Here is a 17115-nt window from a genome sequence, read left to right on the forward strand (position 1 = left end):
GATTGCCCAGAGCTGCCAGAAGCTGGGAGAGAGGCATGGCACAGATTCTCCCTCTAAGCATCCAGAAGGAACCAAACTTGCTGACACCTTGATTTTGGGCTTTTAATGTTTTTAGTCACCCAGTTTGTGGTACTTTGTTACACAGCCCTAGGAAACTAACACACCCAACAATTCCAGTTTTTAAAATCCCCATGACCACCGATGAAGAAATTCAAGCTGAGAGCTAGCTTCTGAATTTCTCCAAGTCACACAGAGCTGGGACTAGAAGCCAGGTCTGATTCCAGGCAGTGTTCCTGACCCACCACAGACGTCTGTTCATAAAGACGGTTTTGCAGGAGGTGGAGGCAGGGCAGTGAACAAGGAGGGCATTTCTGGAGTCCAGAAAGGGAGGGTTTCTCCAGGCCCCATTGGCAAGTCTGAAGCATCCCGAGAGACACCAGAGCAACTGGATAACGCACACTCACTGTCCCGGCCTTGATGATTTGTGACCGTCTGCTGCCTGGCTGGTAGTCATGCCTCCAAATATTCTGGGGGAGTGTTATTTATAGACCATGTTTCTATTTATATTTTCATTGAATTCCTACTAACCCTAGCTAATTCTACCTGCGCCCCCCCTGCCCCGCCCATACCTAGAGAAGGAAGGATAAGAATTCTTTTTTTCACCGAGTAAGTCAGGGGCAAAGGTGAAGGTTAAAGTCTTGGCTGTGTGTGCAGCAGCGTTTCAGCAGGAGCCCTTTGAGGGGAAACATTCAAGACAAGGGGGCTTTCTACGCCTTCCAAGGGAAATAAAAGGGGGTGGAAATGGGGAATAGGTGGGAAGGGCACAAAGCTGGCCTTATACTGAGGCAGTCACATTTTACCTATGCAGTGGGATTTGAGAAGGGCCTAGTAGACCCCTGTTCTCCTGAAATGTTTCCCTTTTGCATGATATTCCACCATTAGGCATTTATTCCTTTGGTCTTAATAGCTTTTGTATCATAAAATGTTGGGACTGGGAGAAAACCCAGAAAATGTCAAGTCCAATCCTTGTATTTTATAGATGGGGAAACTCAGCCTCAGAGAGGGGCTGCAACTTGTCCTCCTTACGGCAGAATCTGAATGAGTAAATGAAAATCCACTACACACAGTTCACAGGAAGTGCTGTCAGACACAGTAAAAGAAACTGGGGCAGCAAAGCTGGCCCAGAACTCCTGCCTCATCAAGTTTAAGTAATGAATAGGTAAAACCATATGATATTTCTTAAGGTTCAAATTTGGTACCTCCAATGAAAACCTCCTGGTTTCAGCGTCACATAGAAAAGCAAAGGTAAAGTTGACTTCTTTCTTCCTCATTTTTAGTCCCCTGTTCAATCTTTGCTTAGGAAAGAATATCTGTGATGCTTGTCACATACATAGTTACCTAATAGGTTTGGATTTCCAAAGCTAGCCTTCCAGAAGTCAATTTCTTCTGGGCATTATGCCTGTAATTCCAGCATCTGCCACTAGGTGGATAGTTAAAATTGGGTGGTAACGGAAAGTAAGGATGTAATTTAGACAAGACTTTTTACTGTAGGCATGTGGCACTTTATTAAAAGGACAGCATATTTCAGCCTCTAATTAGTATACTTTTTGAAAAAAATGATGCAAAATGAAGCAAAGTTTCATTTAGCAAACACTCTATTGCAGGTGACATACCCACCATTTTATATGGAGCCTCAACTGGTAGTCTTGGGGCATTACAATTTTGATCAGTCCTACTCTCTTGCAAGCACTTCCAGGATATAGAGAATAGTGGTCAAGAGCTTTCATTTAGAAGTACAGGATCCTGAGTTTGAATCCCACCTCTGCCTCTTACTAGCTGTGTGACCTTGGGCAAGTTTCAAACCTTTCTAGCCTGTGAGTCTTCATCTGTAAAGGGAGGTTATTGTAATTAATGAGAAAATACAAGCACTTTACACAATACCTGGCAAAGGTATGTGCTCGATAAATAATAGTTATAACCCTTAGCAGCAATTTTCTTTTATTTACAATTGTTTAATCTGTTAAGATTCCAGGCCTCACCCACAGTACCTCAGGAAGCTGCTTGCAACTTTTCCTCTACTGCCAAATCAACAAAGAGTTATCCCCGGGCTACTCAGCTCATGCTGTGAACAGCTATTCCACTCTCTCTCTTTCAGAGGCAAGTCTTTCTGCTAGGAGAGAATTGCCTTGCCAACCACATAAAAAAAAAAACAAACCACATAGGCCTTACTTAAACCACTTCCACTGACCACCAACTATTAAACTTATCAATTCACCTTTCAGATCTGAAACAATAGGCTGGGAGTAAAAAATATGCCGATCAGAGAAGAGTTGCCTGGCACCAAACTACCAATCACTCACTTGCAGACTGGGGCTTAGGCGGTCTGGGCTGCACTTCCAGCAGGCTCCAGCTGACACCCATTCTGCTGATCTGTGAATCACATTTTGAGCAGCAAACCTCAACTGTGAGGCCTGCTCCTCGAAAGGATTCTGGAAGGCCTGCATGCAAATTACCCCATACTAAACCAACCAAAACCAAACCCAATGCCGTCGAGTCTATTCCGACTCATAGCAATCCTACAGGACAGAGTAGAACTGCCCCATAGAGTTTCCAAGGAGTACCTGGTGGATTCAAGCTGCTGACCCTTTGGTTAGCAGCCGTAGCACTTAACCACTACACCACCAGGGTTTCCACCTCATACTAATAATCACCAAATTGCTCAGTGCTTACTGACTGCCTCACCTCTATTTTGATAACTTTGCTAACAGCCCCTGTGATTTTCCTAACAACCCTGTGAGGTATTTCACAGATGAGGATTATGATGGAAGGACAGAGATGAAGAGTAAAACAGAGGTCCAGGGTCACACAGCTATTTAGGATTGGGATTTGAACCCCAGGTTTGTCTGGCTTTAAGTCCTCTAGTGCTTAAGTACAATGCTTACCTGTCTCTACCATGGAAAAAGCGCAGAGTTTCAAGTCAGATGACGTACCAAGTAGAAAGCCCACATTCAAACCCAGAACTGTTTGATTCCAGAGCAAGTGCTCAGAACCACTGCGTTCCGGGGCTTGCAGAGCTGAGGGATTACACAGCTTCTTTTGGCAGTTCAACTTTGGAAGTTCTCCCGGAGATCTGCCCATTCTTTCTCACTGTGAGGTGTAATCTAATCCTTTGTGTTCTGGCCTGGGGAGAAAGAGTAACCTAGCCCTTTCCCCCTCACACAAACCTCATCCTGGCTGCTAAAGCCTGTGGGGCCTCTCCCGTCCGCCCGTCCCTGAAGGGTGGAGATGGGCTAGTCCTGCCAGGCAACCGCCACCCTCCCTTCCTTCTGAAGGTACATTCAGGTGAACAGACTCCATCTTCAAACCATGCCAGCCCCTTCAGGCAGACTGTGGTCTGGAGGCCAGGCAGCCCAGCATCTTGGGGCTGCCTCAGTGGATATCAGTCCTTGGAACTGTGGAAGTGAAGGGGGAGGTGTTTTCAGAGCCCAGGTGACTGCTCTGCTTGACGCCAGGCGCCTCTGGATGAATGGTACATCAGTTCACTTGGGCCTGGGGTGTCTCACAGAGTCAACTCTGTCCCTGCCAGGGAAGAGCTCTGGCTCGGGCTCTGTCCTTGGGCTTGAGTCCAGTTGGGGGTGACTCTGGAGAGCAGTGGAGGGCCAGGCCAGGGACACTGTGGGGACTTGGCACCTGCCGCCTTCACCTCCTAAGAAGTGTTGGGGGTCGGACTCTCTCTCAATGGACTTCAGTGTTCTCCCTCCACCACCACCAACCCCTGCCACCCTTCCCTACTCCCCACAGAAACCTGGACACAGAAACCAGAGTGCCCAGCGCCCAGAGGCCCTTGAGGAGGAGGTTGGTGGAGGGAATTTTACCACCACAAAGCATCTTTCATATGCACCAAGGGCTTCAGCTATCTCAGGGAGGAGGAGGAAGTCCACAGGGCATGAGTTGGGGGGGGCCAGTGGAGGCTGTGAATCGCTGGTTCTGCCATCTTGGCCAGGGTTGCCCAGATAGAACCGTGGACATCATCATTCTTGAGCTCTCTCCCACTCCTGCCTCCAATTCACCAGCAACTTTGCAGATCACTAACTTTGCAGATCACTCTTGGTGGTTCCCTAAAACACACCTCAGATCTTCTCCGCTTCTTTCCACCTCATTGCCCAGCCTAGGCTAAGCTGCCTTCTGTCTTACCACCATGCCTTCCCAGTCTTCTCACTGGTCTTCTCACTTCACACTTGCTCCCCCACCCCTCCAGTACATCAGACATGCATCAAGCCTGAGTGATCCTTGCAAAAGAGAAATCCAATCACATTGCCCCTAGGACTAAAATCTTTCAGAGACTTCTCACTGCACCAAGGATAAAATCCTCGCCTCTTTGCTTGGCCTGTGAGAGCCTGCAAGGCCTAGCATGTTGAGTTCTCCAGCCTTCTCCCCCCAACCCCTGCCTTGTACCCTCTGTGGCTGCCATACTGAAAGCTTCCACAAGCATCTCTTTCTGGGCTTCTCACAGCACCCCCATGAGTCCCAGAACCTGCTCCCTTCTCCCACCTCAGCTGCCTCTTGCTCTCTCACCTCTATGAAGACCTAGGTTCAAGTAATTGACCTATCAGTCATTTACACTTGAGTATGAATTTATAGATACCACCACTCCCAGGGAACAGAGTGTAACTGTCCTCTCTAAGCATGAAGTGAAAGGATTTTACCTTCTAGTTTAACTTTTTAAATTTTGTGGCACAGTGATTCTTAGCAAGAGTTGGACCAGAGTCCAGGACTCGGGACTCCTAGGCCAAGGCACTTTTTTTCTACATGTTAAATTATACGAGCTGACTGGGAGCATGACAGACATTCATTTCTGCTTAGATCAGCGGTTTCTTGCAGAAGATATTCCAGGATATACCCTGTTCAGGGCTGAGGGTTTGGGGAGGGTGTTCAGGAGGTTGATTCCTTCTAGATTTATCTCCAAACAAAGAAGACACATAGCAAGTCATAAGAAGGTGAGTTGGATCTTTTCCCAGTCTTGAAATACAGGGATGACATGGGCGAAGATCTTGGGGGCCCAATCCACATGTACCTTCCAAAGCAATAAGGGCCTTGAGTGGCTGCCTCCTGCAAAGGCCCGTTATTCCCAGCAAGGCCTGGCAACTCTGGAGCTGAAAGCCTGCGAAGCTGGTGACCCTGATATATTATCCTGACATCGGGGACAGGACCACTCAGCTCCCTCCCCACTTCTCTGTCCAGATCAGTCACCTGGACAGAACTCTCCAGAAACAAGCTCCTTGCTGCTTTGCAAGTTAACACAGGCAAGGAAGGAAGAGGGAGAAGCTGCAGCTGAAGTGCAGTGGGAAGGGCTGAATCAGCACAGAGTGAGAGGGCAGGCTGAGGGCAATGGAGCAAACACAACCCCAAATGTGTGGCCTGCAGCAGGGAGGCAGGAGAGGCGAATTCCCTCCATCAGTAACACCACTGCCTCACTCACTTTGCAGATCGCTCCATGCTTTCCACGCATTACCTGCTGGGAACGTCACCCCAAACCATGATACCCCATTTGATGGATCAGGAAACTGACACTGGAGGCTGGGTGCCTAAGCCAGAACTGCAAGCACTGCTTCTGTTCACATATGGAGCGCTCCCATGCTCCTTAAAGGGCAGCTCTGCCACAGAAGACATGCTCTGGAGTTTTGAGACTCCCCTCCCTCTGTGTGCCCAGCTTTCTAGGTGGTGAGTCAGCCCTCCTCACTCATTGCTGTCCTTCAAACACACATACTCAGGTCACTGCTCTTGCTGTCCCTAGCCTGGCCCCCCATCTTCCCAAGCCTGCCTCTTTGTTATCATGGATGGCTCAGCCCAGGTGTCCCCTCTGCCGAACTGCTGTTCTTGACCACCTGATCTGAGAACCCCCAAGGCGCGTTATCTATCACATTAGCTTGCCAGTTTCCTTTCTAGCACTTACCACTACTGGAAATTACTCATTTATTGGTCTGCTTTCTGACCCCCCCACTGGAAAGGGAACTTCCTGAAAAGAATGACCTGGTCTGTCTGTCTCGGCTGTATCCCAGTGCCCACAGCTGGGCCCCGTACACCATAAGGGCTCACATCTGCAGCAGGCTGAACGTGGCTCTTCTGTGCAGCATTCAAAGCCGGCTGCCGACAACAGGCCCCAAGAAGCACTCACCCCAGATTACAGAGTGGGAGAATGATTTTGGGGAGTGGGGGAGTAATTATAGCAAGAGAAGACCCACACTTCCATAGGAGGTAGGAGGAAAGCTGCTTTTAAGAAGGCGCACGGTGCCTGCCAGGCCTATAATCTTGTCCACCTTTTTAAAAACCTGGCATTACCAGCAGGCCTGTCTTTTCCTTCTCCGTCACATAGGTTTGTTCTTTCCTGTCGTCCTAGGTCACCCACCAGTGAGGCCCTGGCCCTTGGGGGCTGCAGTGCCAGTCAGCATCTCTGAGCTTCCAAGGCCCTTCGGGGAGGGCTTTCCCAGGATGGTACCTGGTGGAGACACACAGAACTGCCGACAGCCAGGGAGAGGGCGGCTCTTCCCCATGCCTGAACCTGCTCTAGCTAAAGATCTCCCTTCCCCCTGCTTCCTTCAGCGATGGAACAAACACCGGATCTGCTGACAGGGCTCTGGGGGGCAGGAAGAGGAAGGCCCTGCAGAACGAAGGAGCCTGCAATTCCCTGGCACCCTCCTGCACTGTGGCTCCAAATTGCCTCCTTATTAGAGGGCAAGACTGGTGCAGAAGAACCAGGGATGCCTGCTCTAAAAATATACCTCTCTAAGAGCACAGGGTCACGAGGCTGCGTGCAGGCTGACGGCGCCTACCTTGATTATGGCCACAGGTTCCCTTTTCTCCCTAAGAGACCTAGCTCCTCCATGACTCATCAACCATGGGATATGGATAGCTATGGAGAGATTGACTCAGCTGTTTGGGTAAGGGGGCTTTCTCTAAGCCCAGGGGACCAGTCCCAACCAGCACAGAGACTGAGAGGAAGAGGCAGATGGCTTGTGACTGGGTGGAGACCTTGCAGAGCCTTTGCCATGTTGGGCTCTCTCGGCCCCGCTGCCTGGCTTCTGAAGTCTCCTGGTCCCCGGTTTCAGTTGTTTGCTTTTTACATCAGCAGCTACACATTCTACTTCACTCTGCAAGGACCATTTCCTCCCAGGCAGCCTCCTCAGGCCGGCAAACTCAGGATGCACAGGAAATTTACTCCAATCCCAGGATGGACAACAGGAGATGGAATTTCCACAATCATCTTTTAAAACAAGACAGAAAGTTCCATGTAAACAGTAGGCTGCCCTGAGAGGCTGCTGACTCCACCACGCTTGATCCAATGTCCTAAAGAATTGCATTTCTCCCCAGGTCTCCAAAAAGCAGGAGACCCCAGAAGGCACAGCATACACTTGTTGGGATACAATTCTCCCACGCAGATGTCTCTCATTCCTGCATGTCTTGGGAGCAAGGTATTAACTGCTCTTTCTTTCTGCACTATGTTTTCCAAGGTGTTTGTATAGCAGACAGCTGTAGAAGATAGAGATATTGTCTCCCTCTGGAATAGTAGGTTTGCTTATAGCCTTGAAAGATACAGTGTCTCTCTCTGGAACAAAAGAAGCACTTGTGGCACAGTGGTTAAGTGCTCAGCTGCTAACCAAAAGGTTGGCAGTTTGAGCCCACCAGCCACTCCGTGGGAGAAAGACGTGGCAGTCTGGTTCCATAAAGATTATAGCCTTGGAAACCCTATGGGGCAGTTCCACTTTGCCTATAGGGTCGCTATGAGTTGGAACCAACTAGACGACAATGGATTTGGTTTTGGTTCTTTGGAGCAAAGGGGCAGGTTTGCTTATTATCCATTATAAAAGATGTGGGTTCCCTAAGATCTGGATTCCTTTCCTGTTATGCACCCATTGCATGCGAAGGCATTCATCTGGGCTGCTTTGCATCACCAACATGGGACGTGGGGGCAATGAGAACTGATGCAAATGTGTTGCTGATGTTCATGCTGCTTGTTGTGTCATAATAAAGTCTTTTGTCTCTGACCCAGGAGTCTTGTATCTTCTGCAGGCATCCATGAAACTCTGCTTGGCTAACTTAATTGGTTTACAAGTAGGGTAAAATCTAAGACCCTTCACTGTTCTTGACAGCACTACTCCTACTGGGGTCAATGCCACTGCTCAAATCCCCAAGCTACCAGGTCTGCCCTGCTTCCAGCAAACGTAGGAAATACCCGAACTATAAAAATTTGTTAAGCAGAGAGAGAGGGGTTACTCTCTTTTTTTTTTAAAACAAAGGGTTCTTTGCTTTACAAAAGGATTTAGCAGATGCCTCTTCTAAATGGAAAACTACTTAGGACACCTAAAAGAAGATGTGATTTGTCCCAAAGAGCTAAATTTACACAGAAGTTTTGTGGAATATTCCGTAATATAAAACAAGGTTCAATCAAGCTTTTTGTTGGCAGTATGAATGCCAATGGGTAAAGCCTGGCAGTGGAGTTTCTCAGGGACTGTTATGGAGCTACCACCTCCTTCGTAAATACCAGTTGGCAGGCTTATTTAATAGCACTTTCCACCATCTTAAAATAAAAATCGACTACTCAAGTCTGTAGTCAAGTTAATTGAGCTGTGCCAATATCAATTTCCTGGTTTTGATAATGTACAATAGTTAGATAAGATACTACCATTGGGGGAAGCTGGGTAATGGGTCCAACACTTCATAGTTATGTAATGGTGGAAAGTGATTTGACCTCTCCTTCAGTTGGAGATACTGCCATCAACCCTGCAGTATGGTGGTAGCATTGGAGGGGAAGTATGTAGAGTGCCTAGTATTTTTGCACCTTTTCTTTTCAATCTAATTATTTCAAAATAAATAGCTTAGAAAATATGCTGTGGCTTAGAAACCAGGTAACCCATCTTGTTCAATTCATAATTAAATGAAGACAGTGCTCGGAAAGCCTTGGGGCTATCCTATTTGTAAACCTAATTAAAACAATAATAAACTAAATGGCTGAATTGCAAAAAATAAAAATAAATTACTTAGCACCGGTGACCTCAGTCACTCAATGGAAGGAGAGAGCCCTTACAGGTCACCTGAGTCCCCATAAGGTTCAGGTCGCTTCTCCACCCCAAACAGTGCACTCCTGAAGTAGGAGACAGTAATGGCAGCCACAGGGACTACAGGAGTGCTTGGTCCTCAGGCAGAAACTCTCAGGTCCCTAACTTGGGAGGTGTGGACGTGAGATAGGAGGGGCAAAGACAGAGTCTAGGTGAGGGTGGCAGCGGCAAAGCCTCCTTGCCTATAGGATATGGTAGGAGAAATCCCAGCTCAGCCCCTTAATGGCTAAGTGATGGTGGAAAGTGACTTGACCACTCTTTAAATTGGGAAGATGCTACCTACCCTGCAGTGTGGTGGTGAGAAGCAAAGGGGAGGTATGCACAGTGCCTAGCACAAGGGTTGGCACAGAGTTGGACCTCAAGGAAAGGTATCTGTATATAAGGGAGAATAGGCCCAATTCATGATCAATCAGTAAGTCTTAACCTATTACCTACTACGTGTCCAGCCCCATGATAGAAACGTGAGAGAAGAGATAAGGGCCTCGTCTCAAGGGAAGGCCCCAAAGGTCAGCAAAAGGGACAGGTATGTCTCCCTCACTCTCATATAACGTGGGGCTTGGAGGTGCAGGCCTGAAAAGAGTCCTTCCCTTTCTCTCTACATCCATCTCCACCCCCGGGGCATCCAGGCCCTGGAGTAACTCTCTAACCCTTCCTGCTCAAGAAAATAATAGGGATTTTCTTTCCCAGGATGCTTTGCTGGAGAACTGCCTGTCCCATGTGGAGCCCATAACTTCTCCTTGCCCCTCCCATGGGCCCTGCAGGCCTCACAGGGGCTGATCGTCCAGGACACAGTAGATGTTCACCCCCAGAGCCCAGAAAATAGGTTTTAGCCCTGGTGAAAACAACTGGGGACCCTTAGCAAGGGCAGTCCCTCTACAAACCTTGAAACAGAATTTGTACTGATATACAACGTGTCAGACCCCAGATTCCTTCTAGACCACCAGGTCCATTAATTGTATTGGCTCCTCCCTCTACCACCTTGTTGGCCCTGCCCACAGAACCCTCTCCCATCACCCTCACACTACTGCAGAACACCCTATCTGTCCCCAAGAGTCAGCGGGCACCACCTAGGGTGGGCTTCTTCTGGGATGGAGCCTCTCACTTCAGCCACAGAAGATCCAGGCCTTCACCACTTTTTAAATCCATAGGCTGACCCTGAGCTTGGGCCATATACCACCCAGACATATCACAAATCTGCATCCTAGATCGCAGGATCTATGGCTCATAGGAAGGATTTTCTGCCAGGATTTGACTGGCAAACGAGCGAGCAACCAAACCATGGGTTCCTTCTTTTCTCCTAATTCCTATGCTTTCTCTATTACCTCCACCAGCTAGTCAAACTTCAGTGAACCCTCTGCCATGAGCTTGCAGCCAGGTAGGCCAATGACGGTTCTCTGATCCTGAGTAGGTCATCTCTCTCACTAGCCTGAGAGCTTCTTAGGGGAAGGAAATGCCACACCATCTCAGTCTTCACCCCGGGCACTTATTCCTGGCCTGGCAAAGGTCAAGCCCCTCATAAACACCCACTGATTTGCTGATAACGAGGTGTTCATTTCCTGGGGTGTTAAACAAGAGAGAAGGCAGCTGTTCTTCTTAAGCAAACAAGCAGCCCTCATGCCCTAGGCTGAGTCTACCACTGGCAACAGGGCACCAGGGGGCCTCATGTTGGCTCTGGAACACTTGGTCCATGGTACCCCAGCTGGGCTTCCAGGTCCTAGGGGTAGATCATGGGACAGTACTGGAGCAAATCTAAGGGTATTACAAGTATCTAATGATGTTGGATGTTGCAAATTCCCTCAAGACTCAGTGTAAAGCCAAACAAGGCACTAAAGACATGTTACCTTCCCTCCTAGCCCAGGGAAGGAGAGGCAACACTCTGCCCCCACAGAAGGAGCACAGGGGATGAGCCTCCCCAAGCCCCTCAATGGCTAATTCTGGCCTTGCCCAAACTGTGGGATCTGGAAGTTGTAGCAAAATTAATTCAAACTTTAGTATAGACTCTGAGGACAGGCAGCAATATATGCTCTTATCTTTCATTCCTTTTGAGGATAGGGTGATGTATGAGGGCCACCTTTCAGACAAGAACCACCAGGAAGGTGCCCTAGGTTTGCTTTCAAGTCAATTAGCATGTACAGAGTATGGGCTGGCAGTGTGCCAGGGACTAATGGGATGCAGACCTGCTTCTTGCAAAGGTCTTGCTGGTTGCCCTTGTCTTGGAGGCTGGTCCATGGAAGCCCAGGGGCCAGCAGTCACCAGGGTAAAGTAGGTTCAGAAAGCAGAAGCCCACTGTGGAAGGGAGTTCTCCCCAGGAAGCAGCCCAGCCCATGACCTTGGTGAAAGACAGGGGATACAGAGAGCCAGGAGGCAGCATGACCACATGGTTCAGGGTAAAGAGCCCAGATTTGGAGCAGGAGGCCCGGGCTCATGCCTCAGCTCTGCCAATTTTAAATTGGGTGACCTTGGGCAAGTTACTTCACCTCTCTGAACTCCAACATCTTTATCCCTCAAGGGGATATTATAGTGCACACCTCAGTATGAAGATGTGTATATGATAACAAAAAAGCATTTTATAAATTGTGAATCCCTCCACAAATGTTAAGACATCATAGTAATAGCATGTTAGGATATACCTGAGACATTTTCCCTCTAAATTACACAACACGATCAATTGCTTTAAACATGTTCCAAATGGTGTAGTGGTTATAACCAGACAGAGCCAGGTTCAAATCCAACCAGCTGTGTTATGTAAACTCTCTGAGCTTCAGCTGCTTCCTCTGTATAATGGCGACGCGAGGATTAGAGGAGATTAGCCACGGAAAGTGTGTTCAGTCAAGGTTATCTATGATCAGGAGCCCCGATGTTGCAACAGTTAAGTGCTAACTGAAAGGTCGGAAGTTTGAACCTACCAGCCACTACACAGGAGAAAAGACCTGGTGATCTGCTTCAGTAAAGATTATATACTATATATACTATACCGGTCGCTATAAGTCAGAATGGATTTGATGGCAACGGGTTTGGCTTTTTTTTTTTTTAAACTATACCCATTGCTGTAGAGTTAATTCTGGCTCATAGCGACTCTATAGGACAGAGCAGAGCTGTCCCACAGGATTTCTAAGGAGCAGCTGGTGGGTTTGAACTGCTGACCTTTTGGTTAAGAGCATAGCTGCTAACTTAACCACTGCACTACCAGTGCTCTAGGAAACCTTGTAGGGCACTTCTACTCTGCCTTATAGGGTTGCTATGAGTTGGAATCGACTCGATGGGTGGCACACAACAACAACAACATGATCAGAACGGGAGCCAGCAGAAACTGTCCAGTTTTACTCCCTAGTAGTTCTTCATCCTTTCATAGGAGAACTTGGTCTCTGTGCATTTTGTAAAAGGAAAAGAAAATTCTGAGAGCGTGAGAAACTCCCCAGAAGTTACATGGCGGGTGGCCAGTAGAGATGAGTCTAGAAAGGTGGGAAAAGCCTCTTTGAGGACAGTGGCCTCCAAAACCAGGGGCTTCTGAATGCCCTGGGGTAACTTGTTAAAAATGTAGATTCCTAGGCCTGTCTCTGTCTAGAATTTCTGGCTTAGTAGCCAGCCTTTTCTAAGGAATGCCCCTCCCCAGCTTACCTGGGAGGAAGGGGATGATCCTCTGCTTAGGGTCCTTCTGGCCACCTTCGATGGGAAACTTATCCAGAAGCTGCATCTAAGAAGCCAAACAGAGAGGGTTCAGAGACTGAAGTGCTGTCCCTCAGCAGCCCCTCCCACCACAGGGCACTGCTCAGGGCCCCACTGTCATCACATGGATGAGTGATGCTTCAAATCCCTCATTTCACAGACGATTAACAAACCACACAGGGCCTGAGAGGGAGGCCAGAAACTCTCTGTGCATCAAAGGAGCGTCTGAACTATCCGCAGGAGGGGTGGAGGGTGTAGGAGGTATCTGGAGATGCCCTGAACATGGCTAGGGGAGAGCAGGCTTTCAGATCAGGCTGCAGGTGGGGGTTCCAGAGGTTTCTCTGGGGCTGCTTTCTTTCAGACTGCTGGGGTGAGCCCTTTAGCAACCTACCCTCCCAAGTCCTCTTGAGACGGACAGGGGAAGGTCCATCTGAAACTTCAGACAGACCACCCACCTTCCAGAATTGCTCTGCGGAAACAGGGCCAGATGTTATTTTAATTGCAAAGCCAATTCCATCTCATCGCCTCCATCCACTGCTAGAAGACCCCCTCCTCCGTTTCCTATCTTCCCACCCTGAGATTGCTGCTGTTTTTCCAGGGACAGACCCACTGGAAGAGTTTCCAAGAGTCTGGAGAAACAACTGTTTTTTTCTTCTGCTATTCTGGGCTGAAATGCTGGATAAACTGGAAAAAAACACAGGAGACAGGATGGACGAGGCCAGGGCCTCTGTCCGGGTAGTTCATCTCCCTTCCAAGGTACAGGCAGGAGCTGGGGCATGAGTGGGGAGGGCCAGAATCTATTCCTGCTGCCTCAGCTACAGGTGAGACGTTTTAACATTCGTCAGGTGGGCCCACTGATAAAATGAGGAAGATAAGTACTGTGATATCTGAAATCATCCATCCATCCATCCATCCATCCATCCATCCATCCATCCATCCATCCATCCATCCATCCATCCATCCATCCATCCACCCACCTACCCATCCATCCACCCACCCACCCACTAATCATTCAAGTATTTCTTGAGCACCACTTAGGGCACTAGGCACTAAGGATATGGCAGCAAAGAAAAGAAAAAACAGTCCTTGCCCTCACTGAGCTTACATTCTAGTGGAGGGAGATAAACAATAAACAAATATGTACTATTTTGGCAGGAGAGTAAGTGCCATGATGAAAATGAAGTAGGATAAGGTGTTGGAGCAGGGTGGTGGGGAAGACCTTACCAGTAATAAGATGGCAATTCAGCTGAGACCACAGAAGGTGAAGAAGCAAGCCTTTTGGACATTGGAAGGGGAAGATGTTCCACGCAGGGGGAACGGGAAGTGCAAAGAGCCTGGAAAGGCCAGTGTGGCTGGAGGAGAGGGAGTGAGGGGCACAGGGATAGAAAATGAGAGCCAAGAGGCAGGACAGGCCAGACCATGGAGGGTCGTGGAGGCCAAGGTGAGGACTCTGGACTAATCCTGACTGAAAGGGAAATCCCTGGGAGGTTTTGTGCACAAGAGGGAGATGATCCAATTCATGTTTTAAAAGTACGGCTCTAGGTACAGGGTAGTGAGTGGGCCATAGGTCAGAGAAAGGGAGACCAATTTAGAGCCTATGGATGGTTGCTTGGACCAAGGTGTTAGCACTGGAGGTATGTCTATATCTATACATCCCCATCTCCATCCATCCATACAGCTCTAACACATGATTTTAGGATTCTCTTTTATACAGTCATTACCCAATATACACAGGCTACTTTAAGGATGGGTTATTGATGGATTCCACTCAAAACAAGACAGAGACTGCCCCATTGTTAACTTTCACTTCCCTAAATACAGACTTATATTTAACAAAAGCTGTCTCATGAGTTTACAAACCCTAACATTGTAAATCCATCTCTCAAGCATATAGTAATTGCCTGGTATGTGTAAATTTGACCATTGGACTGTAAGACCATAAACTTGTACTTGGGATTACAAAAAAAAATTAATTAAGTACTAACAAAGAGTAGAACTCCTATTTTCATCTTTCCTCATCCATATTCTATTTTTGCAAACTTTCTGTATTACATAAGTAATTCACGTTCCCTGTAGAAGTTTGTGAGCCTTTGATCTGGTCAAAGAGATAGATAAACAAGCAGACAGACTCTGGTGTGATGGGGAATGAATAGGACAAATGATCAGGAGCTGAAAAAAGAAGCCAGAGAAGACTTTCTGGAGGAGATGAAGCCAGCTGTGTCTTGGCAGAGTGACAGTCACACTCTCTGTGCCTTCCCTGACAAAGGGCAACCTGAATATCCTCAATGGGTTCATGTGCCTCCAGGAAGCTGAGGTCGTCTGATAGCCCCTCAAAAAAGGGGGCAGATGTGAGTTTTCCACCTAACCAGGATGAGTTCTCTGAGTTGGAGGGCATCTAGCAGACAGCCTTTCTCTTTCCCACTCCTTCTCATAACAGATTTCCCCCTTCCCTTTTTTTCTACCTCAGCCTAGTCTGGGTCCCTCTGAGGCCAAGACAAGCCTGTCTGCTGAGGACTGGGTCCACGAGTCCTCTCCAGAGCCCTGAGTCCCCAGCTGACACACTCCTCTATCCCCAGCCCCCAGGTGCTGAGCCACCACACCTGTCACTTAATCCTGCCACCATGGCTAAGCCAGCACAGCCTTGGTGTCTGCCCTTTCCGTCACCCTCACAGCCCACCAGCCAAGGGAAAAGGAAACACAGCTCTCCAGCTGCCTGTGACATTTTCTCTGCCCACAGGTCACCTTTCAAAGAAAGCAGCCCCACCCCTGGCCCTCCCTGACGGCTCAGACTACCAAAAACCAAATAAAGGTAGCCCCGCTGAGTTTACTTTGCATGGTGCTGGCAGTGTGGGGGGCTCTGAAGCTGCACAGCTCAGCATCTTGGCAGAATGGGTGGTGGCATAAACATCTGGGGCCATGTTTGATCTACAATCCAAATGCCACCCTACCCAGGGAGCAGGCCAGCTGCAAAGTGGGTTCTGTGACCTGGTCGGCGCCCAATGTGGACGGCTGGGTGCAATAAGGTAACCATCTGAAAGCCTGAGGGAGCTGTCTCGTGAATGCGCCTGACCAGACCTTCCGTGAGGAGGAAGCCGGGGTGCAAGGGCACTGAGGAAGGAAGGGTCTGCCTAGCAGAGAATTCGCTGTGGCCACCTTTTCAGGCTGGAAGTGGATTCTCTTGTCCCTCCAGCAATGGCCTGACTCAGGCTGGAGCCAAAGTAGGGCCCATTGCCAGGGTCCCTCTTGGAGTGAGAGGTGTTTGTCGAACGAAGCCCTTTGCAACCATGTCAAAACTCCGTAGTGTGTGGAGGACACCAGGGTGTTTATCTAAGGGGTGGATAGTGTGAGAGATACAGGACAGCTCAGCTCCAAGAGTTCGCCTCAGCCAGAGAAAGCTGATTCGGCAGCTCTCCTTGGGCAGGGCTCAGCAACAATAAACACTGGAAGGAAGGAGGGCGGACCACGAGCCCAGCTGGGGCACATCTGTAACCCTAGAGGCTGACTCCTCGCCCTTCCGAGAGGGTGGAGTTGCCATCGACTTCAGCTTTGGGGCCCCATTCCCAAACCTTACTCCTTGTGACCATTTCTAGCTCAGGAATAAAGGGAACATCATTGCAAGAGGCTGGTGGATTCCCTGACTCAGCAATTCTCCTTCAAAAGAAGCAAGGCCACCCAACCTCTCCTGGGACCATGAGAAACGAAGGGAAACCTCAAGATTCATATGCTCATTCTATTTACTGAGGGCTTACTATGTGCCAGGTCCTGTGTTTGATGCTGGGAGCATGTAAGGGACCATAATAGAGACAGAGAGGAACAATAATGACAGTGTGGGTCTTCATAAAGTTCTTATCACTTATGGCCTAAAAGGTACTCCCCATTTCCCTCCCATTCTTTCATGGCCTTATCCAGAGGAACCTACTCTGGAAACCCTTCTTTGACCATCCCAGCCTAAGCCTAACCTCCTTTCTCTAAATTTCGACAACATTCCTGGTTTGTAGTCCCTATCTCAGCACTTCACACAGTCTTATGTGTCCACTTTTTTGTACATGTTATAATCTCACTGCCCAACAGGAAGCACCCAAGGGCCATGTTTTCTTTTTTTTTTTAAACAGCTTTATTGAAATATAATTCACATGCCATACCGTTTACTCATTTAAAGTGTACAATTCAATGGCTTTTAGTACATTCACAGAGTTGTACAACCATCATCACAATCAATTTTAAGACATTTTCATTACGCAAAAAGAAGCCCCATACCCTTCAGCAGTAACGTTCACTCTCCCTATCCCTACCCCCAGCCCTAGGCAACCACTAATTTACTTTCTGTTTGTATAGA

At 48.4% G+C, this 17115-nt stretch overlaps 1 protein-coding gene across 4 annotated transcripts in view; it reads right to left on the reverse strand.

Moving 5' to 3' along the window:
- SH3PXD2A (SH3 and PX domains 2A) overlaps window positions 1-17115 on the reverse strand; it is a 246197-nt gene that overhangs the window by 142066 nt on the left and 87016 nt on the right. For all 4 annotated transcript variants that reach the window (XM_049855963.1, XM_049855962.1, XM_049855966.1 and 1 more), the window contains exon 3: window positions 12732-12807. In XM_049855963.1, coding sequence (XP_049711920.1) covers window positions 12732-12807 — 76 coding nt within the window. The remainder of the gene's footprint in view (window positions 1-12731; window positions 12808-17115) is intronic.

The sequence above is a fragment of the Elephas maximus genome, chromosome 16 (assembly GCF_024166365.1).
Source record: "Elephas maximus indicus isolate mEleMax1 chromosome 16, mEleMax1 primary haplotype, whole genome shotgun sequence".
NCBI classification, from domain to species: Eukaryota; Metazoa; Chordata; class Mammalia; order Proboscidea; family Elephantidae; genus Elephas; species Elephas maximus.